This window comes from Brassica napus, chromosome A6 (assembly GCF_020379485.1).
Source record: "Brassica napus cultivar Da-Ae chromosome A6, Da-Ae, whole genome shotgun sequence".
Classification (NCBI taxonomy): domain Eukaryota; kingdom Viridiplantae; phylum Streptophyta; class Magnoliopsida; order Brassicales; family Brassicaceae; genus Brassica; species Brassica napus.
In genome coordinates this window covers 20,619,811-20,644,524 of record NC_063439.1, presented here as the reverse complement: position 1 = coordinate 20,644,524, position 24,714 = coordinate 20,619,811, and the positions used below count along the sequence as shown (strand labels likewise).

The following is a 24,714-nucleotide window of genomic DNA, read 5'->3' as shown; positions in this document are numbered from 1 at the left end:
TGAGGATGATGCTGATTGTACCACAAGATCTTGTTCTTGACCGTGAAATACTTGCGGAAGCTCTCAAGAAGGTATGAGTACAATAACAAGGTTACACACAAACAAATAATTTCATCATTACATTGCGCTAATTGGTTCTATTAATATCGATTTCTTTGTCAATGGTTATAAAAAAAAATATGAATATATGTTACAACAACACATGAAAACACTGCAATCCCTATCTTTCTTTTTCTACATAAGGGATAAAAAATTTCTTGATTCTTGTTTTTTTCTTTCCTCACCATAAGACTGCAAACTTCTTTTAGACTTTCCGAGAAACAAGATAACCAGGAGGGTTTCTAACATTTCTTGATTTGATACTTGCAGTTCTGAGAAGTCTACGGAACTCATGGAGACTGATTTTACCATCATTATCAATGTCTGCTTCTTCAAGAAGTGGCTCAATGGACCCTTTCAAGCCAGTATGCTGCAAAAGAAACAAAACACATAATGTGACACTAATTTTTTTACTAGAATAATAAGCATATTAAAGTAATAATAGTAGATAAAATACAAACCATTCGAAGTTCCTCTGCTGTGATGAATCCATCTCCATCTATGTCGAATTTCTCAAACGCTGCTCTTGATCTCTGTTGCCATTTCTCAGAATCATGCTCCTCTAATTGATTTACGTGTAACGCAGCAGCAACAAACTCTTCGAAATCCACAAATCCATCGGTGTTGCTATCAATCTGAATGCAGTATTAAAACACAACTTGTGGCTTAATTTAGATTGAAGAATCTCATCATCATTAACTAGCTTTATATTTACATAACATACCGCTTGAAGAATCTCTGCCACTCGTGCATCCTTAAGCTTCCAAGGATGATCTTTTGCAAGAGCCTACATAAATTTAGTGTTGAATATATAGTACTTTATGTAATGCATTCTGCTAGTTATTTGAGAATTTTTATCGTTTTATTTTCAGTTTTTTACCTGCCTCATCTCGTCAAGGCTAATGGCGCCATTTTTATCAACATCAATGGCATCAAACTGGTCTCTAAGATCAGCTGACTCTTCTTCGTCAAGCGTTGTTGCAAGAGCCTAGAACGAACATAAACAACTCATGTTATAAACACACACACAAACCAAACTTCAAATGAAACAAAAATTTGTATTTTGAATACCCTTAAAGCGAATTGCTTGAGGCGGCTAAATTTAACAAACTGACGCATGTTGTTGAGAACAGATATGTCTATGGGAATCTCACTTGCATCTCCTCCTTCTCTAACCCATGGATGTGCTGCAACAACACCAAAAAAAAAACCCTCAGAAGAAGAAGATAAAAAATAATGAAAACTAAATGGCTAGAAAAAAATGTACTTACATAGGGCCTGTGCAGCTGTTAATCTGGCTCTCGGGTCTTTCACTAACAACTTCCTAACAAAATCTTTGGCGCTGTTGCTAACGGTTGGCCACGGTTTTCTTCTGAAATCAGGTTTGTTCTTCAAAACCTAGACGTACAAAACAAGTTTTCAGTTCAAGATTAGAAAAATAATTAGACTATATCATTCTCTTTTTCTTTAGGGAAACTACAAAAACCTCTTTGAAAATGCCATCTTCAGTCTTGTCCCAGAAAGGCCGTCTCCCGCAGAGAAGTATATAACTGATAACACCGATACTCCACACATCTGATTCTGGTCCTGACCTGCGTTTCAACACTTCAGGTGCTACGTAATACGCGCTACCGACAATATCATGAAACTTCTTCCCTGCATTTTGAGTTTATATAACTATTACATCACAGAAATGGAAAAAAGAAGATATGTATGTTAAGACAAACTTTGTAACCAAACCTGGTTTTATGAAGTCTGATAAACCAAAATCTGTAGCTTTTAGAGGTGAATCTTCGTCAGTTGATTTGAACAGAAAATTCTGTTTGGTTTAAAACAAAAAGTTTGTGAATAAAAACCAAAATACACATTTAGAAACGTGATGATGAAGAAACTAGTATACTATACCTCTGGTTTCATATCTCTGTGAACCAAACCACGCAAATGACACTCAGCTGCAACTTTTAGCATCTGTCTCACTACCACGGCCGCGTCTCTTTCGCTATAACGACTCTCTTTCCTAAAAAGATGCAACAAAAAATGGCTTTGAGATTAAAAGTATTAAAAAGACTCTAAAAACCAAAATGTACTACTCAGGTAAATCCCTACTTGGCTAATATCCGATCCAGCAATTCACCACCCTCACATAACCTGAAGAACAACATCATATCAAAAGACAAAACTAATTAGCAACAGAAGAGAGAATGTTTTTTTTTTTGCCTTCTAATTTTCTTGTGTCTCAAGAAAGAGTACACATGATTGATAAAAGGCTTTTTTTTTACTTACTCCATGGCTATGTAAACAGAGTTCTTGTCCTCGAAGGCATTGTAAAACCGAACTACATTTTCATGACCAGTTAAAGCTTGTAGTATCTTCACCTCTCTCTTCACATCTTCCACAGCTATCGGAATTGTCATCTGCCCACCAAACCAAATCCATAGCTTATACCTCAAGAAACTCAAGAACCCAATATTTTTTTTTTAATTCGATGTTACCTTGGCCTTGTCTATTTTCTTGACTGCGACACGATCTCCTGTCTTTTTATCCGTAGCGACATACGTATAACCGAACTGACCATGTCCGAGCAGTTTCCCGATGGTGTAACGGTTATCAAAATCTTTAGCGTACCCGAAATCAACGCGCTTACCGTAAGGGATCGCTTCTCCGTGTCTCTTCCCTTTATTATTATTATTATTATTTCCAGCCTTCTCTCTACCCTTCCCGTGCGGTGGCGTCTGTCGCGTTTGCGTTTGCGTCTGCGGCGGCGTTTTCTTGGTCGTCGCTGGGGATCGTCGAGGTTGGGTCCTGTGGTCTTTTTGGATCGTAACGGCCAAGAACGAACATGGCGTTTGTGGCGGTCGGTGTTTAGCGACGGTGAGGGGGTTGGGATTGGGGCTCCGGGGGCTGTGGTTTCGGCGGCCGGAGACCTTGGCGGAGGAGAAACAGAGACCCATGATGATTCGGTTTCTGGACCCTACGCGAGGTGGAAGTTTTCTTCGAGGACTTTTTGTGGCATCAATGAATAGAAAATGGGGTCGCCATTGAAACAAACAGCATCATTGCCAGACAGAAATCGTGCGAAATGAAGGAGAGATAGAGGCTTTAGATATGCGTTGGTAAAGAAAATAGACACTAACAATTTAAATTTTCAGTTTAAAATAATCCCTTTTATATTATTTGAGGAGCACTATTATTAAATAATCTTACTCTCATATGTGATTAACCAAAATGCCATTACTTAGGTGTCATTCTTAGAATCTTTCTCATAGCCATAAATAAAATGTCATTCTTTCACTAGATTAATTACATAAAATGCCATTACCATCCAACTTTGGTATAACCATAATAAAAATCATACAGTTTAGTTATTGATTGGTATATACGCTGTCATAATTTTTTTTTAAATACAGAAATTCAAACCATTTAAAGAGTTTCCATTAATACATTTTTTTTTCTCTAATGGTTTGTCCCCCAAACATATACTCGAAAAGCTCTTCAAATATCAACCTCTTATCCATGACTAACAGATAGAAGAATCGCATACAAGTCATAGACAACTTACCCATGAACAAAAAAATAGAATAATTCATAGATAAACAAACTTTCAAGTATAGTTATTGTTTACAATTTTTTTAAATAGTTTCTCTTAAATTTTATCTTTCTAACATCGCACGTATTCAAATGATTCGTAACATATGTGAGAAAAAAATCTTTTTTATTCGAGTAAGCTTACTCATGAACAATTCATCAATAATATGTTTTAAAAGTATTCAATTTTCGCTTTTCTAAACTTTTTTATACCTAACATTTTGTCTACAAGTATTCAAATGTTTCCTAACATATGTGAGAAAAAAATATTTTGTTTTTCAACTAAGCCTACTTATGAACAATTAGACAATATTGTTTAAAAGGATTAATTATTATGTTAGTTTCTATAGTTAGGTAGCACAAATATTTATACGGACAATTTGGTTAAATGTATATTTATAAGTGTAAATTTATTGTATATAGGTTCTATATGAAATATTTCAAAAATTATAAACCTAGGAGTTTCATTTGGTATATTTTTTAAAAGTAGAAATAATTATGTTAGTTTATATAGTTAGGTAGCACATATTGAAACAGACTGTTAAATTTATATATAAGTGTAATGTAATATATATAATAGTTCTATATGAAATATTTCAAAAATCATAAACCTAGGAGTTTCATTCGGTGCACTATAATAATGACCCGTAACGTGATTTGAGATCTTATGAATTACTGATTACTTGGAGTTGTGTCCAAATTCTCTTGTAATACATCAATTTCTGAATAAAAGGTAAGTAGGTATTAGAATGATTCCTAACTTTAAGCATTTGAGTTAATACAGTGATATACTATTGTGGCTACTTGTGGATCGTGTAATGAATTGAATATGTTTTAAAGAAAGTCCGTATACGTACTTTTACTAATTTAGGCATATTAATTTCAGAAATAATTGACTTATCTTTCCGATTTATGTTACTAAAATTTTATATGGGGATAAATATATTTCACATTAAAACTATTTTTTTCACATCAAAACCCTATATACTATTTGATCAAATATATATATATATATATATATGTAGATATGTGTCGTGAAATCAATCTTCTCATCATAATTCACACTCACAGACATATCAATATCCGAGTTCATTCTAAATTCACTAATGGGGAAGATAAGGTGAAAATCATATGCATTTGAAAATAATAGTTTTATGTTGCTGGTGGTCTATATAACTATTAAAATGGTTCTCATTTATTCTAACTTGAGTTTTCATTTTGACATAAAACAATATAGATTCAGTATGCTTCTCATCAACTAAATACCGTAAATATAACTGAACTATAAATCAATCTATTCAAATGTTAAGGTCTATGACCGATGGGATGCATGTTCGACATCCCCTTTTTATTATTTGAGGAGCATTTTAAACAGTTAACTTTATCACCATGTGTGATTAACAAAAATGTCATTTCCTATGTGTCATCATGAGAACCATTCTTGATTCTCATAGCCTTTGTTAAATAACATGTTCTTGCCTAGACAAATTACATATAATGCAATTGCTCATTAAAATTTAGTAATATGAAGAGATTATATTACTATACTATATGAGAAGAAGCCATGTATAACATGAAACATTTCATGGTATAATTACTCATTAGAATGTATTTTAATAATTATCGAACAAAACACATATAGCCACAAAATAAACGGCAAAATATAGTTATTTATATTCTTAGCATAATATTAGCGGATTGAGCAATGTATATGCTTCATTATTTTACAAATTCTTAGCATAATATTAGTGGATTCTTCGATGTGTATGCTACTCCCTCCGTTTCACTTTATTTGTTGCTTTAGGTTTATGAACACAAATTAAGAAAACATTTGATTTTGTATATTTACAAATAAAAACATCATTACCTATACACTTAACCATGTTTCAATCAATAGAAAAATAAAATAGAAAATATTATTATTAAATTTTGCATTGAAAACATAAAACGACACTTAAAATGAAACAAAATTTTAACTCTAAAATGACAAATAATACGACACGGAGGGAGTATATTATTTCATAGAAGTTATCATACATTATGTTTTTTTAATTAAAAACTGATGGGGTTTTGACTATATACATATGATTCATGTTTTTATAAGATTCATGTTCTTTACGATTCATAAATGATACATGACAGTTTTTTGGGACTGGAAAATATAAACTATTCATAATTATGTTCTTCTATAAAACTTCCTTACGTGATATTTATTTTGATTAATATTTTGGGATTTTTATGGGATAAATGACATTTATTTTGGGAATTTATTTTGGGAATCATCAATATAAACGGTTTTATATTGTAAAATCAAAATGTCGAGAATTATGGAATATCTTGCGTGATTGTAAAATACATCCAAAACGGAATTTCAACAAGACTTTTAGATTTCTAAATTATCTTAAATGGTGACAGACATTAAATTTGAAAATTTATATTATTATTTTTCGATTAAGTTTAAAGTCAAATATCATTTTATAGATTTCCTTTATTTTCTCCCCTTGCATATAATACTTTCTATAATTCTCTGAAAACCTACGATTATAATGTTATACGAAATTAATAGGATTGACTGATATTTATATTCACAAGTGATAGGGTTTTGACTATATATACGATTCATATTGTTATAATACTTCTTTACAATTCATGAATGATAGATGACATTTTTTAGAGACTGGAATATATAAATGATTTATAATTATGTTCTTCTATAATTATTAGGTTTGTGACATTTATTTTGGTTGATACTTAGAGGCAATGATATATGTGAATAAAATTTATTTTCGGAGTGGAAAATATATACTGTTTTATATTGTCAAATCAAAATGTCATATATAAAAAATTTATAAGCAATTCCACAAAATACATTCAAATGGTGACAGACATTAAATTTGCAATTTTTTTTAATTCTTTCCGATTTTTTTTTAAATATCATTTTAATATAAAATTCTTTAATGTTCGCCCTATGCATATAATACTTTCTATTTTTGAAAGTATTTTAAATGACTAGCATTAAATATGACTATCACCTTTATCTCGTGCCCCTTCGAGACTTTTTAGTAAAAATATGTTTTTAAAAATAAAAGATATATTAAAAGAGGCCAATGTGTTTTTTGAGTCATAATCGATATTAAGGTTCAACAGTGGGCCTCTTTTACAAATTCGAGTCTTAATCAGTCCACTAAATTTGTAAATTCATATTATTTACTTCTTTTTCTTTTTTTTCAACCTAATATTATTTACTTCAATTTATTTTTATTCTTTTACAATTTTATGTACTCCAGAACCGGTATAAGTTTAATAAAATATAACGTTACAACTTCGTTAATAGGACAATTACTATTTTTCTACCATAATAAGATTATCGTTATCCGGATACTCGAGTAATATCTTTTTAACTAAAAACTCCAGTAAACTTCCAATCCCAAATTGTTTTTCTTTGCATCAATCTGTATATCAATCATGTACTTCTGCTAATCTATACCATGTATAATATGTCACTCTTTCTACCTTTTCAATATCTATAGAGTAAAATTTATAAATTTTTTTAGTTCATTCACCCCGCGCATGGCGAGGATTATCACCTAGTTAGTTATTATTTTTGGTGGAAGGAAAAATGAGAATGTTAAATGATAAACTAATGAAAGTTTATCTGGTTGATGCTCGGATGACATGTATGGCCTCTGATTAAAAATCATGGTCAAATGTATTGGTGTTCCTTCATATTAATTAGGTAATTCATTGTTTTCTTGTTATTTTGTTTGTACTTTATGTAATTTGACATTATAGAAATAAATATAGTTGTTATAAAAAGCTAATGGAAGTATTGAAACTAACATACAACAAATACTATCTCTATTCTAGAAAATATATATTCTAGGAAAAAAATATTCCAAAAAATTATTTTTGTGTGTTTTTTCGTATTTTTATATTAGATAATAATAATGATAAACTATAAACTTCAGAAAATGATTATTTATTGTAGGTGAGTTAAGGCAAACCAAATTCTACAGATGGCATAATTGGTATTATCATAAGTTTCTTTGCACTCTCTCGTTTCTAAGTTTTTTTTTTAAACTATGTTGTTTCTATGTTTTAAGTCATGTTTCATTCACGGTTTGTTTGTTCCGTTCGGTTGTAATTTTTATTGTCTTTCAAAATTTCGAAAATTAAACGAAATGAACAAAAAGAAAATCTTACAAATAATTGTTATTTTCTTAGTAATTGATGACTAGAATTTATTTTCTAAAATTAGTAAATTTGAAATGATTTGAGAATAATTTATGAAATAATAAATATTATTAGAATAATATTTGAAATATTTAAGAACAAAAATTAATTTATAATTTTTATCATTATTCTTTTTCAAATTTGATGAAATAAAATTGTGGTTATATTTCCATTTGAATAATCAATAATGTGATCTATATTTCCTGTCCTACATTTCATGAACCGTTCCTAGGGCATATCCATAAGAAGACCCTCTCAAGTCTATTGACCATAACCGGTCAGAGGAAAGATGATTGAAGTTCAAAGTTAAATTCTATCCAGTGGTATGTAGTAAAATAATTTATTTTGGAAAAGTAATAACAGAAAACAAAATTGTTATTGAGCGTTGCGAGAACAGTAATAGAAAAACTTCAAAGCTTACAGGATGCAAAAAGTACATTTCTTATGGTACATAAAATGTTACCGAACATCATCCAAAGGAGTGATATATAACATACCCAGAGTTATACATTTACAAAACTAATGAATAACGTTAGCTTCCATCTTACATTAAAACACACAAATTTTCTTAAAAGTATTTTGAAAGTTAGAACCAAGGATGCCATGTTGGATCCATCATACATAAGTTGCGAGGCGACAAGGCTGCCTCCACCAACTCGTTCACTCCTCTTTGCACCGACTGTGGCGGCTCCACAATGTTCTCATCCTACAAATCAAAACCCATCAAAACGTTTCCTCTTTACATAATGATATGATGATAAATGATGATGCTGGCAATAAATTTACCTCTTCAGAAAAGTACTGTGGGGCTATTCCTCTGATCCGGCCAATGACATCTTTCACGTTGGAGTTAACTTTGTCCTTGAGCTCGGCTGAGTTCAATGTAGCAATCCCTCCAACAGGAGGAATCGGCATACCAAGAGGTCTTCTTCCAAACCATGACAGCAATTCATCACGGAAGAACATAGCCAGTTGATACCGAAGATGGTCGTTTTGCTGCAAAAGAAATTAGAGATCAGTGGGTTGTTTTGTTGCATCCATTAGCTTCTGTATATATATTTCTTTACCTTGGAGGAGATAACTGCTTGAGCTGCTGAACACATGGATGACATGAGAAGACCTTCGACCCCAAACTGAGAGAAGAACGCTTGCATGTTCCTTGTGAGGCGGAAAGGCACGGGCTCGTTAAACTCTATCATCCCATTGGCGTCATAGGCAGGGTGAAAATCTGTCTGGAACATCTTCCCGGTGTTTTTCGCAAACAAGACCTTGTTAGGGGACCTCCCACCAATTTGTAGCATGAATGACATGAAACTGGAGACAGCTAGCTGGACTGCAAACTGCTTCTTGAATGCCCACATATGGCTTCCGCTCATCAATGTTTTGTACATGTACTGAGAGAATATACTGTCATTGACCAATGTTTTTGTGATGTCACTGTAAGCCTGCAAGCGAAGATCTCCTATCGCCTCTGCTGAGACTTGCCCTGATATCGCTTGATTCAGTTGCTCCTTGAAGTGGCTGATAGGAAGATCTGCCTCTCGGTCATTCCGTGCACAGTGATTCTCATACACCTCGAGGAAAGTGTTGTACATGACATCATCCTCAACCATCCGTACCTGAAACCAAATATGTTGTTTATAGACCGTGCTGAAAAAGAGGCATAGAAATCCAGAACATCTTCTATATTAAGATCTGAGGGAATCTTGTTTAATGAACGTATGGTATAAAAATCACCTGAGACCAGACAGGAATGATGATTGGAGTGTGGATTCCAATGTGTCGTCTTCTTGATTCCTTATGCTTATCAAACATTTGGTTCATCACACGGAAAAGCTGCAAGATGCGTTCATCACTCCTGGCATTAGGCGTCAGTGATGTCTGGACTATAAAATGCTTTTGAGAGCCATCTGAGCCAATAAGAGTCAACCGCCTGAAGCTGCTTCCATGCCTTCGAACAATAGGTACATCTGCTCCAACCCTATCCAGCTTTACTGTATGATCAGGTGCTACTTCCTGGATGGGAGTAAAGAAAGTTCGATTTGAAAACTAAATTTAACTGCAAAGTGAAAGTAGTCTAAATTACTTGAATATTACAGACTTAATCATACCTGATCTGCAAAGTACTGCCCTGGTATCTCCACGTCAACAACATTGAAATCACGCAATACTCTGCTTTCATCTTCCAGTCTCAACACAGCCGGAAACCTGTCTTCAACGTTGCTCTGAAGAATGTTTTTCCATTTTTTCAGTCGCGTTGTTAGCTCAGCAAGTGTGGCTGGGAATGTAGTTGTGCTTTCTGGATCAAGGTGACGCTCAAAATCCTGTTTGTATTCTTTCACAAACTCGACATGCTTTGTCACAGCATCTGCCGAGAAACAAGCTCTGCAGACACCCGACAGTTCTTTTTTGAGCGGTTGGGGAACCTCAGCAGTTGTAGCAGTTGGATACTTGTAACAACGATGCAACAGAGCATTCACAACAGCCAGCAATCTTTCTTCTGGTAATGTAACAAATCTCGAACCTATTTCCGTGAGAAGAACCTGAAAAGGAAGATTACTTGCTTAGATCATCCAAATCAAAGAGGAAGGACTCATCACAGTTGAGAGCAATTTCAATAAACATAGATGATACATATACAAAGAGAACAAATATCACCTCGAGTTCACTGGCTAAGTTGTTATGTTTACTCCTAAGAGCTTCCATGATATCCTTGGCAGCGTCAAAAGCACCTGCAGCAGACATTGCCAAGGATGCACCATTCTGCCTTGCTGTGTTTTCATTGATAGTAGAGCTGCTTTGGTGCATAGATTGGTCATTCCCGGGATGGGCATTATTTTCTGCGGTGGAGCGTTCACTTTCTTGCCCATGTGGGTTACCGCTGTCATGGGTTCCACTGGCTCCTCCAACTTGAGCGCCTTGATGAGTTTCTGATGGTAAATTGCCTCCACCATGACCCGCTACACCAGAAGCATTTTGCTGCATTCTTTGAGCCAAAACCAATCTACCAAGCTCCGACTTATTTACTGCATCACGTCGTTCCAGTAAGTATGTGCGCAACCAATAATAGAGAGCCTGAAACGGAAAGTTCCCACATACTCAGATGAAATAATAAAAATGCAGGACTAAGTCGTAAACGCAAAAAGGTAAATTACCTGTGGGAAGACCGCAGCAATTTTCAATAAGACCAATTTGCAATGGGGTGCTTCAGTTCTTTGTAGGGAAAGTAACAGCTGTGGGATCCAAGACAGCCACACCCAGTGAGGAACTTGTTCTAAGTGTTTATCAAACACTCTGCCAACAGGCTCATTGGCTGTATCGAAACTAAGAAGATAAAGAACACGAGCTATATGACTTCTGGAATTGGAAACTCCGAATCTTATACCCTGAAGAAAGCAACTGACTGCATATTCAAGCCAGATTTCATCTTGTGTTTCTTGGTAGGCCTACAAAAGAGAGTATCATATAAGCACAAACATCGAGGAATGTTAAGAAAAAATAAGAAACACAACACAATCATAAGAATTACCATGTCACAATAGTTTCCCCAGCTTATCCATCCTTTGGGTAAATTCTTGAACAGGGTGATTGCATTGGAATATGCGATATTAGCACCTTCCGTGTCATTTAGTTTCAGATGAAAATCCCCCTTCAGACGAAAGATCTCTGCTTTGATCTTATCTGGAAAATACTCTAAATTTGTGCTATTGATCAGATTAAGACCACTAGCACGCTCTCCCTTCATTTCCAGATATGCTTTTGCCTGCTCTCTAATTTTAACAAAGGCTTCCTGTATTCACACATCCAAAAACGAAGATAAGGAAGATAGTTTCATTAATAACAGTATTTCAAGCTCAAACAACAATAGAAACAAGACATGAATCAAGCTATCAAACAAACTTGGCAAAATATGAAACCGAAAAAGAAAAATCAAAGTGCTCTTGTATAGAATTCAGCTACTACCAACTTCTGGAAGATTAAAGATCTTATAGAAATATACCTGTACTTCCATTGTCGAGTGTCCATACATTTTTTCAAGTATCTGTACACAAACATCATACAGCTCTTGTTTCCGAGCTATCCTGGCAAGCTTATTGACGTTCCATGCTTTGTCCCGGAATCCAAGGTGATGAAGTGGAGAATTTGAGGTAGCAAAGTCCTTAAACGCTTCAATAACTACATTATACATTTCATTCCTCCACTGCAGCATATCATACCAAACAGGCATACTGTCCCATTCATTTGGAGTCCTCAGCCTCCAAGTCTCGAGAATATCCTTTAGATCTGCATAACGATTTCCCGGTGCACCAACAGCAGCGTTTCCTGAAACTTTGTTCCCATTTGCTATGTCAACATGGATTCTTGCAGACTCTTGAACCTCAACTAGTTGTTGGAACTGTTGTAGTAATGGCACTCTAGCATGTACAGACATTTCAGGCAACTGCCACCACTGTTCCAAGGCAAGATCAACGCCTTTTCCAACTATGTTCTCAGCATCTCCGACACCACTTGAATTTCTGTCATGAAGGGCAAAATAAGCTTGAACCAAGCGAAGCTTTGGAGTCTCTTCCACTTGTGCCTTCGGTATCACATGGTCCTTCAAATATGCCCAATCTGGTAGTTTCCAAAGACTATCAAGCAGGATTTCATAATTCTCAATGCTTTTTCCAAAGTCTACCAGGGCATCCCATTGACCAAGCTGAGCGGCACAGTGAAGCCACTGCTCCTCCCACATACACATTTCAGCTTTAGGGACTGTGTTATTATAAGTGCCTTGTGTTGCCTTAACCATAGCCTGATAAAAGAGGCTCTGAGCACGCTGCCAAAAACCATGCTGAACTAATGAGAGTCCAGCTCTTGTTTCAGCAGTGATGGACCTCTTCTTCCACAGCCCATATCTCATATCTTCTTCATTTAACAAACGATAAAGCTCAGCAAGAGACTCAGCGCATTTTGAGTCATTCATGAACAACATCACATGGCTCTCTAGCAAAGCTAATGCGAGATGCCATGCATTGTACGTTTTTCCAATATATTTGATAAGCTCACTAGGCATCCTAGGTTGAGGGTGGCTCAACTGAAGCCCTTCCAGAAGTGCTTGCACAACATTAGGCCGGTGTCCTTGTTGCTTTTTATGGTAGTCCTTTGACAGGAGAGAAATCATAGGTTTAGCCAAAGCTACCTGTTCTTCCTTAAGTAGAGTTACCCATACAATTGGAAACACCAAAACCCATAGATGATATGCAACATTGGCATCAGTGTGTGCCAGCTCCCTTAAAGGGATGACAACATCAGCCACCTATAATGAAAATTTAAAAATGTTTAGAACTTTAGGATGTAAATAATGTATTCTTCAGGTTATCCCAAATTGATCAGGTGGATAAAAACACAAAGTTACTTGTTATAATTAAGTAAACATTTTAGATCAAGCAGAATAAAGAAGAAATCACCATTAAAAGAAGTACTACAAACGATTCGTAATCACCTGAAGTTTGCTTGTCGCGCTCAGAAATTGGGCATGCTTCATAACAATGTTGTCAAACATTGAAGCAACTTCTTCAGGACCCTCTAAGGTAGCAAGAGGTTGGTGTTGTAATCCAGGATTATCAGAAGGCAAAAGCGCTGGTACCCTGGCAGAATTTGGCGCCAGACTAATTGGCTTGTCCTCGACTAAGATAGCTAGAAGGAGATCAAGACCTTGTTTGAGCCAAAAAACATCACTTAAAGCTTCCCAATCCTGGATTTGAATAATGTACTGCAACCGTGAGAACAAATTTTTCCCAAGAGACTCGTGATATAACAAGAAGAACTTCCTTCTCATCTCAGGATCCCTTGCCCGCAAACCAAGCATAAAATGTCTCTCAACTTTCAGAGAGACCTCTTGTCGTAGGGCGAGAGGGTACCTAATCATAATTAGATGACGATAATATTATCTCTCATAAAAGCAATGCAATGGTGTAAGGGGGAAAAAGATTATAAGGCAAAAACATACTTTGTTGAATCAGCACAAAGTCCATATAACAGCTGAAGATACTTCTGATCCCACTCTTCCAAAGCATCAGATGAGAAGTGTTGCTTATCAAGATATGAAAGCTTATTCAAAAAAGCAACTATATCCTTTTGGGTAAGGAAAGAACCAGACATTCCAGATGCACCTGTTTTGCTGATATCATCCTCAACCCACCTTTTGATCATGTCTAATATGCAGAGAAGCACACTAGCATCAATACCCTTTTCGGAAAGCAAGGTGTTCAGAATTTGAGTAACGGATCTTTTGCAATCTGGTATAAGCATGACCGTTTCATCAATAAGTTCCAAGACCGACTTTATATTACATATGACTGATCCAACATCAGCACTTTGACGAGAAGAAGTTACTGCAGAATCTGAATCTGCTCGCGGACCCTGGAAATGAAGAGAAAAAATCCTAGAGTAAGCGATGATATGGGACGACTAGGTTCTCTAGTCACTATCCTTTAGTCAGACGGTAAAAAGTAGGTAATCTATAGGAGTTAATTATACGGATGGAAATGATATCTAAAGAGACCAGCAAATAACATAAAGAAATGAGCTGGACAGCAAGGTGAAGAACGGGAGGAGCCGGTCTAATCCTAAGATCATACCAGGGATTAGTTAAAGTCATTGGTGCAAAACTGAAAAGATGCAAAGGAGATTCAAAACTCAACTAAATTTCCAGTTGAAGTTCCCATAAACGGAAAGCAAGCATATTGATCTCTTGGCAAAAACAAGTTATTAAGTAAGAATTAACGTACTTGTCTAGGATGAGAACCCACTGCTGATCCCAGGTCCCGCGCAAGGCGTTGAAGGATACGCACCACAACATATGAATCAACAAAGCTTTTGTGTACTTTGGCCAACGTTTTGATGACAAGGAGTACAAAGCTAACTGAACCAAAGGAGTTATCTTCTCCTGAAGCTTGTGGAGCAGTAACAGCACTAACATGTTTGTTTATCAGCTCATTAACTTTCTGGTACAATAGCTTTATGTCAGGAGGTGTATTAGCTGCATCCAGTGGGAATGCGGTGAAGACCATCTTCAACACGGAGCATAACGATTTACCAGCATCGAGCATCTTGGTTTTGAAACAAGGCTCAAGAATCTGGTAAAGAAACAAACAGTCAGTCTTGTGCGCAGCATGCAAAAGCATTACTCTGTTTCAAATCTAATAATAAAGAATACTGCAGCAAGTATACCTGCGAAATCTGGTTGATGTTGTTCCTAATGAAAAGATGTGGCTGCTTTTCCAGAACTTTGTTCATGACATCCAAACCCTGAGCAAGTGCAGTAGACGGATCTGATGACTGAGAAGGTGGCATGCTGCTCAACAATTTTTCTAAATAGTTGAACTTAACGTTAGCATTTGGCCACACCTCCAAAGCTTGTGAAAGCAAATCTAATGCTTGGTTGTACATAGTGTTGGTTTCCCTGTCCTTAGGCTCAATTACCAATGTTACCTGTTTAAGACAGCAAAATAACAGCAAAGCGAAAATAAAACTAATGTCATGTCTGCTAAACGCAATTCGACTAATATATGAACATGTTATAGCTGGGACAATCGTTATGCACATAAGCTCTTAGACATGAGTTGACATGGTTTGAGCGTAAAGTCTTACTCTTATGAGAAAATTAATGATCATTTCTTCCATGGCAGCATTTGGCTTGAATTCCTCGTCAGGCTGCGTAGCAGATCCAGGAGTTTCTACGTTGGGGATTGATGATGCACCACCAGGTGACATGACACAGATAGATTGGAGACCAGGTTCAATTTTAACTCGTTTACTTGGATCTTCTGATGTGGCAGATCCATCGGTTGAACGCTTAGGATCAGCACCAGATGAAGTATGCAATTCATCAGTAGCCTGACTGGTTCCATCAGTATCAGCGACCATTTTCATTTCATTCTGTCTTTGCCTTTCCCAGCTAACAACCAATCCAGCAAGTTCAATTGCCAGCCGCCTATTCTCTGCAGTAGTATTATATGGCAAACCTAGCCGACTCAATGAATTCACCATCTGAGGGACAAACTGTGCTCTACAGCTGTAAAAGAGATCTGAATGCCGAACAACAAGTAAGAAGATGTGGATCAAATTTGGAATTGAATGACCTTCCTCCACCAATATTTTTTTGGTGTATCTTATCCAAATTGGCATGCGTGAATCTCCAAGAGGCAGCCTTTTAGGTAAAGCTGGCATTAGAATATCCAGGGCTTGCTTAACTAGCATCTTATTCTCTGGCTGGCATGTCCTTAGAAGCGCAACAAAAACCTACATCCAATTGGCAAATTACATTGGTTTCAGTTAAAAATTTAGAAGTTGTTTTGCAGGAATATGCTTCTTCTTATATAGCTCTTCAGCTTACTCAGATTTAGAAAGAGTACTCGTATTAAAGAAAACTACTCATTTGCATGTCACAGTACCATGCAGTATGACAAACATGAATTTAGATATAGCTTAAGCTAATAATTGGCCGTCTGAAGTTTTTTTATCATTCTTCACGAAAATCAATAAACATCAGTGACATCTAATGGCACAGCAAATTTAATCGGTACCTGGAGAATAATTTTCTCGGGAGCCTGGTAAGCATCCAAAAAGTGGCAAACATTAACAAATGCCCACTGCTTACTGGCACTATCTTCCCGTTTGAGATGATTCCATCCAAACTTAATGAGCTCTTTTCTATGATGAACCAAGTCACTCTGAAGATATTTTAGAAGCAAAGTTGCTAACTGCAAAAGTTCGATCCTCAAAGGTTCATCATATTCAGCCGAAACCTACACCAATTAAGGGAAGATTTACCAATACAACTATGATAAAATCTTAACATGTCTTAAATAGCGGACAAAAAATAAGATTTAAACACATGTTCAAATACAATATAAACTAGTAAGACCGTTATACAGCACTCTTCCCCCACAACCTTGGTACGTTCCTATTAAATTAAGTTAGGGGGAAAAGGAACCTACCTCTTCGGGTGGATCAAGAAGCCTCTCCACAATGGTTTTGACAATATCAGGGTCAATAACCTCCCATGTTTGGCCGTTTTGGAAAGCATGAGAAAGCATTGGGAGAATAAGCATTTGCATTGCCTGAACTAAATGATCATGGCCGAGTTGTTTGGAGTGGAAAAGGTCAAGAAAATGCAGGAGAAGTGCTCTTTTCATGTTGGGCGGATAACCTTCTGCAACCTGATTGAACAGATCCCAGTTATTATACCAGAGCTGGAAAAGTGTGTAACTAAATGAAGCGAGAAAGAAAATCGTATCTAAATTCCAAACTCTTAGATACCTCAATAATGTAGAATTCTTTCAAAAAGGTGTAGTCAATGCGGCTATGGAACAAGAAAATCGAGAGAATATCGAAGAGAACATTCACTTCAGATTTTTCATGCCGTAGGTAATTCAAGAAGCACTTCACAAGCCATTTGCTCTCTTTCACCTGTGAAATTGAGAATGCAAACGACTTCAGATACAAACTATTTAACTATCTTACATAACTCGCAATGAAGATTATTCAAATCTAAGCGGTCGAGATAGAAGAAACTACCTGAACTAAGTTCAGCTCTTGCTCATTCTGCAAGCGAGATATCCTTGAAGGTGATTTCCAAATGAGAACCAAGGTATCAAAAACACTGCGGTTGCTCTGCAGCCAGCTGGGTATCAGTTTCACCATTGTTTTGATGAGGTATAGCCCCTGAAAATACGCATCCGATGCTACATTAGCCTTTGTTGGTGCCGTGCTAGAGCTCTCTGATTTAACAGAGACAAGATTTTCATCTCCACATGATGTAGCTGGAGGAGTTGAAGCTGCCATGCTCATTGTAGCATCAAGTTTTGGCAAAATTTCTGGAAACGCATATGAAAGTATCTTCTGTGGAGACTTTGCTAGTTCTTCTCTTAACGGTTGACCCGCATCTGATCGGATGATATACATAAACCTGAGTTTTAAATTAAAAACAAGCAGTTGTCGTTAGCAAATTTGTGAATGTACTCAACAAATAACAAGATGCAGTGAACTTATCATAAGATAACGTCCTCACCTTCGGAAATATTTTGGTTCACTTAATCTAGAAAGAAAATAATCAACAGCCAAACTCGCATATCGGTTCAAGAACTTAGTAAGCGGTAGACGGTAGGGGCTATTAATCTCACTGTACACTTGCCCAGGAGGAAGTGCTGCTTCTAAGTCAATTGTTAAGGTTACAAGTTCATCTAGAAATTTCGAAGCCGCATGTGGAAGTAAGTGGAAGAGCTCAATGATAGCTGCAATGAAAACAAAAGCAGAGTATGAATAATCATTTAACCAGAAGTTGATTAATATATTTTCAAAGTCTAAACTACCGGCTGCTATTTTTGGTTCTTCTCCAGCTTTCCATGATTTTTGGGATTGGGCAAGTTTCTCCGGCTCCAACCATTTCTTCAGGTGCTCCAGCAACTTTCCTCCTAATGTCACATTAAACCAATTTGACAGAAGTTCAAGTAGGCGTGCCAGACCTTGCAGTAAAGGCATACTGAGATTTTTTGTGTGCGCCAAATTAACTAGTATTGGCCTGAGGCTACTCTGAAGAAGCTCCTTGGGCATTCTTTGTTGATTAATAACCTAAATAAGAAAACAGTGTTTCAAAAAAAGTAAATAAGTTCATAAAGAGAACAAATTTAAAAAAAAAGATGGATAAAGAAATACACTCCAAACTCAGCTAAGCAAGTTCCTCATATTGAAATTCAATGTGCATGCAAGAATCATAACTAAGATAAAGAAAACTACGAACCTGTCTTAAACCCTCCTTAGCAACCGCCACGATTTCTGGTGCTCTACATGTTAGAGACTTGAAAAACATGGAAATTATTTTGGCACGCAGTTCATTGTGAGTTTGCGTTCGGAAATCAGTCCAAGCCATAGTTGTGCACAGAAGCTCGATACAAGCTGTTCGAAGCCTGTTCAATGATGTAAGCACTTTAGGATTCATCAACTTCACAGCCCAGACCGTTTCATCAGCCTCAGCTATTTGTAATGCTTCTTGCAGAAAGTTAACCAACTCTGGAGTCACTTTCAGAAGGGGAGGCCTCAGTGCCAAGCAAAAATTCAGAGCTGAAACTGTTCCAACCTGTAAGGTAAATTAAATAAGGTAAAAATCAAAGAACAAGAGGATGACACTGCCAAAAAGATGCACAAAAGAAACATAGCAGTTGGAGGCACCTGTTGATCAACTGTCTTTGATCGGAGTGGGCGCATTATAAGTGGCTGCAGCAGAAGTTGGTACAAAGGCTCAAGCAACTCAGTTACCTCACTTCCAGTTCGGCTAGCCAAAAGTGCAAGGCAATTCTGTACATTTTTTCTCACAGGGATTGATGCGTTAGGATTGAACAGCTCTGTAGCAAGATATTCTACCACATCTTGAAAGCTTTTCCTACGTGCTTCACTGTTTGCTTCGTCAACATTATTAACCACTCTAAGAATCTGCATAAGAACCTGACTTGTCTCTTCTTGCTCTTTGCTAGCATAAACCGGAAGCCTCTTTAGAACATAAACCAGACCACGCACAATCTTTACTTGGAAAAGACATAATGTCTCAACATTCACTTTCCCCACCAATGCACCTAACCCCATAACCCCTCCCATCTGTGCTTGCCATGTGCTCCCATAACAGCCATGCAAAAGTCGGGGCAAAAGTTGTTCAAACACTGGTATTCGCACACTTGGATGGGGTGAATATACTGGATTTGTAGAAGGGCTCGAGACAATCATGGAAGCATTGTGACCACCCCTAGCCATCAGCACATCAGCATGTTTGACACGAGCAAGGAACAAAAGTGTTTCAGAAAACACATTTAACGCATTCAGAGCAGCTTTGGCATGGAGCCTGTTTTCATCCGCAAGCACATCCACCAGCGCGTCTAAAAATATCAAAGGATCTAACTGCTTTAAGTTAGATGATCGATTACCCTTGGACCTGGAACTCGCCGAAATCACTGAACCCCCAAGTGAACCAGTGCTACTTGATGCATTTGAGGAGGTGTAGTCAATATGCAAGATAATCGCAAAATGGCGGCAAATGTTTACAACGAAATCGTCATCGGAGTCACTGAGATCCAAATCGGAACTGGCAGCAAGTATGGTGACCAACAGTGTCTTGAAGATTGACTTCTCAGCCATTAACTGGGTCTTCGTTTTTACTCCTAAGTCAGCCTGCAACATCAAGAAGGCATCACATTTAATAAAGCGAATCTTTCTTCAGCATATTAAGACATCACATTTTGACCAGTAAAGTACAGAGTCAAACTATCACAGATTAAAACTAAAACTAACCTTCATTTCCCCTGATTCACTCCTGTGCAAAGATGAATCAACAGCGGAACGTAACAGAGTTGATAATTGCCTGGGCGTTTGACCCACATCAGTGACACAGCCAGGCAAATTAAGTTGAGACAGTAGGCATACACGGAGGAATTTTAGAGCTTGCTTTCTGTAGTAGATGTCTATGCCTTGGTTCTTCTGAATAACCGCTACTACAGCAAGATTAATGAATTTATCTAACGGTACCAGAAAAGGCGTGGATGGTTCAAATGTAAGAACTAAGCGGAGACCATGCTCTGGATTATCTTTGCATTCAAGCGTAAGTGGCTCTTTCAAGAATCTTCTGTTGCGACCACCCAACTTTCCAAGGATTTGTAAAGCTTTTCCACCCCAAGGATATGGCACAGGCCTTAAATGGGACCATAATGCTAAGATCACTTCAGACATCACATTGGCCATGCTAGGTTCCAGAAAATCGGGATTCAGACTATCCACCCAGAATTCAAGGGTGCGTAACCCCAAGCTCACAAGTTCATCGCTTCCTCTCAAACAGAATACAAGAGGCTTCATGAGACGGGGAAGGTAAGGCAATAAGGAGCTTAAGCGTGCAGGAAGCGTCAAACAAAGCTCTAGCAAAAGATCTTTCATGTCCTCCCCAGCTGGACCCTCGAGCATTGTCAGAAGCATATTAAGACAAGGTAGCAGCATTGGAATCAAATCTCTCAGAAGCAACTCATATTTACATCCAGCAAGGCCTCTGAACACAGTACGGAGCAATTGCATATAACCAAGAGGTTTTTCAACTTCGGTAGCATTTTTCATGCAGACTTCCATAATAGCAGGCACATGGTGCTGTAATATTCTTTCAAAATCCGATGGCGCTTTGGTAACAGCCCCAAAGATGCATCTAAACAGATGCAAAACTAGTTTAGTTGCATCAGATTCTGGATTCTTCAGAACATCAAGTTTGCTGCTTACTAGTAAATTTATCAAAACATCTGCAAATGGCTTGTAAACTTTGGGAGCTTGCAGAAGTGCTGCAAATATCTGAACCAGTTGGTTATTGTTGATCATGCACTCAAAAAGCTCAGGCATGCATAAAGAGAACATGTCCATTAGATCTCGAGGTTCCATAATAGCAAGAATCTGCGAGAAAAGACTGAGCATTTCCTTCTCCTCGTCCTTTTCTTTGAAGAGAGCTAAGCAGTGGACACCACTCTTTAAAACACCAGAGGCTTTCCATACCTGCGTAAAGGCAGAGATTACTAGAGGTCTATCTGCAGATTTAGCACTATTATCTCACAAGAAATACCTCATCTTCTCTCATTCCTTTAAAACCCTGAGGAGCAGATGGCTGTGAAGCAAGAGCTTGAGGGTTCAGCCCCTAGGAAGCAGGAGAGACCTTCAGAATTAATAGATGTGCATGACAAAACAATACAACACTAATAGTAAAGACAACAGAACACAAACCTGAGGTCGAGCTAAATGAGCATGGGTTATACTCCATATTATTGTTTTCATTCCTGAACAAATCAAGGAAAAAAAACATATAGATTTTCAAGTATAGAATCATAATCAATGTAAGAAGATTATTTTGCCAAGATTCAGTACCCATGACCAGTGTCTTGATCAGATTTTTATAATCATTTACTTCTTTTGAGTGTTCGACTGGAACCTGCAAATTCATAACTGCCTGCAACGAGTGTGATCCAGCAATTATAAGAGCTGCTAGATAATCCAATTGTTGATACAAACAAAATATACGAAGTTATCAATAAGATTGCATAACGCTTTGGTGAAGAGGCAAAAAGGCTGATATGATATCCAAAAATCTTACTTGAAAACGAACGTGGAATATCAACGTAAGAATATAAGAAACTATTAATTAGCAATTGAGTTTAAATGCTAACATGCGACCCCACATTGGCTGAAGTATCGGGTTACTCACTATAATAGAGTAGTCATCATTGAAGATTATAAATAGAGACAAATTACCTGGACAGGAAGTTCAAGCTTTGCCCTTAAAGTGACCCGATCCTTGCCGACTTCACCCTCCTCCAAAAGCTATGTATCACCAAGCAAGAATAGGTAAGATATTCAATAAAAATTTGGAGTTGAGAAGAGAATCAGTTCAAGAATAGGATTACCTGAGGTATAGTACGCTTGAAATTACTGAATTTCCCCACAAAAGCATCCAGGATACGTCCCTGAATATAGGTATTGCAAGAGTTAAGTTAATGGGCAGAGAAGCCAACCAATTATAAACTCTGCTTCGGAGAATTTTTACCAGTAAAATTCGTGCTTCATCCATTGACTGCTGATCAACACCTTTCTCAAATATTGGTTCTACCTGAATCCAACACAAGTATTAAGTTTTAACTAAAAGGTAAATGAACTAGATGCATATTTTAAAGAGTATATCAAATTAAAGAAGACAAGCACGGTCGGGAATATAAAATTACCAGATTTAGCATCAGCCGGGCACATGTTGTATGGATGCTAACAGAGAGGGTAGAGTCGTGCATGTTTCTTGAAAATAAGTAGATGATCCGCGATAGCTACAAAGTTGTTTATAGTCAGTTCACAGGGATGTTAAGGAAAGCAATAAATGTGTGTTCTAACGACACAGTTTCACTTATAATGGCATCCAGGCTGTTAAGATCAACGTTAAAGACAGTATAAATCTCTTTATCAGTAAGAACCTGAGAAAGAGATAGATCTCCGCGAACGTGGTGAACAATCTCCGCGAGTAGGCTGTAAGCCAAAGGCCTCAAAGACTCAAAACAGGCTCTCCCAGTGCCAACGAGAACCCTGGCACAAACAAAAGTCACTACAGTATTTGTATAGATACTACAGCTTGATAGATTATGTGGAGAAACAAAAAGTGTACACAAAACAAGTCTATATTAAAAAATATTGAAACATTCTGAATTTCAGAGATGGTTCATAAGCCACATACCTCTCATCTAAAAGAGTGTCAATAAGAGGAAATAAACCTCTCTTGAAATCTGTCCCAAGTACATGCTTCAGTGAGACTAAGAGTTCCTGCATTTCATGTCATAAAAACAAAATAAAATTAACATCAATCCATTGATGGCGTGAATCAAAATAAAAAATAACAAAACATTTCCCACCTTTCTGATAGATGCAGAATCTGAACAGGTGACAAGCAAATTCACAATGCTTTTACATATGCTTTCTTCATGCGGCCTGATATATTCGGCGCAGCTTTTTAACAAATAAGTCAGAAAAGAAACCGTCTGCAAATAAACCAAAAAGAACAAAAGTCAATCTACCACGCCATACCCCCTTACTAACAAAATAATTCAAATAAAAAATTATAATCATAAAGGTTTGATTTCCTTTATGAAGCAGAACCATTGTCTCACCTTAACCTGTGCACCCTTCAACTCTATAAACTGCGGCTTCAAATGAGAAGGGACATTCTCAGGTCCAGGGACAGATATGGCAGCAACCATCAGAGGAAGCAAATGAGGAATATTGGTCTGAACCAGTCGACTATACAGCTGAAAAAGGAACATAACAACAAGAGGACTCTCCGTGATTATCTTAAACGACCGTGTACTCGGGTTAAGCTGCCCATTCCCGACAGGTGCAACAGGAGTAAGTGACGACTGATCAGAAGAAGCAGACGTCTCCACAGGCTTCACCTTCACCTCTTCCACTTTAACATTATCGAAGAAATGACTCACAGTGAACCTGAACACCTGATAGATCTTGCAGACAAAATCCAAAAACGGCTGAACCTCGTTCTCCAGCGTCGGCCTAAAGTTCCTAAGAAGGTCGAAGATGATACGAATGCAAATCAACCCGTTCTCTTCGTTATCCGTGGTGAGCACCTGCATCGCGACTTTCAAGAGGTCCTGAACAAAGGGACGAAGAACCTCACTGTGAGGAAGACGGTTAAGGATCTCAACGACGATGTTCCGGAGCTTGTGCTCGGGGTTATCAACGAACTGAGGCTTGGTGATCTGTAGGAGGATGACGGAGAATGCAGGGAAGTAGCATTTCAAGAAGTTTAGGTACTCGGCGGTGTGAGCTATCTCGAGACTGTCTCTGACCTCCACCACCATCTCAAGACGTGTTTGAATAGCTAAAAGAGAGAAACTGATTAGTGTTTTTGACATTAATAGAAAGTGAGACAAAGAGCTTACGTAGGTCAGGATCCACGAGACGACGGGAGTGTTGCTCGAAATTCTGAATTGGACTCATGGTGAAGTACACAAAGAGAAATGATTTACTCCGCCGTCTCCGACGAGGAAGTGACGGGCTAGGTCTAAGCGAGTGGAAGCTGCTAAATTAGAGAACAATTCTGGAGATTTCTGAGGAGAAGCGACTTCGAGGAGGAGGATGATGAATGATGATTCTCTAAGCAATTTTCCCTCTCATTTTTTTTTTTTTTGTTATTCGTCTTCTTCTTCGTTCTCGGTGACTCCTTTTGAATAGTGAGTCGGAGAACTCCGT

General features: G+C 37.3%; 2 protein-coding genes across 2 annotated transcripts; both read right to left on the bottom strand.

The window, feature by feature from the left end:
• Window positions 1-91: 91 nt before the first annotated feature.
• On the bottom strand, window positions 92-8,159 carry LOC106350517 (calcium-dependent protein kinase 16). The gene is made up of 12 exons (XM_048735019.1): window positions 2,592-8,159; window positions 2,383-2,513; window positions 2,206-2,247; window positions 2,005-2,116; window positions 1,840-1,918; window positions 1,586-1,755; window positions 1,371-1,497; window positions 1,171-1,286; window positions 980-1,087; window positions 824-886; window positions 561-734; window positions 92-469 (listed from the first exon to the last, which is right to left on the bottom strand). Exons 1-12 carry the CDS (start codon window positions 3,048-3,050, stop codon window positions 305-307), a joined length of 1,746 nt encoding a protein of 581 aa, XP_048590976.1. The 5' UTR covers window positions 3,051-8,159; the 3' UTR covers window positions 92-304.
• A 183-nt stretch (window positions 8,160-8,342) lies between these two features.
• On the bottom strand, window positions 8,343-24,703 carry LOC106350519 (transformation/transcription domain-associated protein-like). Its single transcript, XM_048735018.1, has 35 exons — window positions 24,405-24,703; window positions 23,619-24,343; window positions 23,364-23,489; window positions 23,189-23,274; window positions 22,932-23,040; window positions 22,692-22,787; window positions 22,517-22,579; window positions 22,377-22,436; window positions 22,225-22,293; window positions 21,841-21,922; window positions 21,700-21,752; window positions 21,542-21,613; window positions 20,242-21,474; window positions 19,132-20,121; window positions 18,704-19,039; window positions 18,276-18,534; window positions 17,975-18,197; window positions 17,482-17,872; window positions 17,224-17,373; window positions 16,902-17,123; window positions 16,488-16,709; window positions 15,553-16,203; window positions 15,133-15,393; window positions 14,691-15,038; window positions 13,910-14,322; window positions 13,403-13,820; window positions 11,918-13,216; window positions 11,447-11,707; window positions 11,073-11,363; window positions 10,576-10,992; window positions 10,029-10,460; window positions 9,655-9,933; window positions 8,985-9,536; window positions 8,704-8,913; window positions 8,343-8,623 (listed from the first exon to the last, which is right to left on the bottom strand). The coding sequence occupies exons 1-35, from the start codon at window positions 24,460-24,462 to the stop codon at window positions 8,504-8,506; spliced, it is 11,577 nt and encodes a 3,858-aa protein (XP_048590975.1). The 5' UTR covers window positions 24,463-24,703; the 3' UTR covers window positions 8,343-8,503.
• Between the last annotated feature and the right edge of the window lie 11 nt (window positions 24,704-24,714).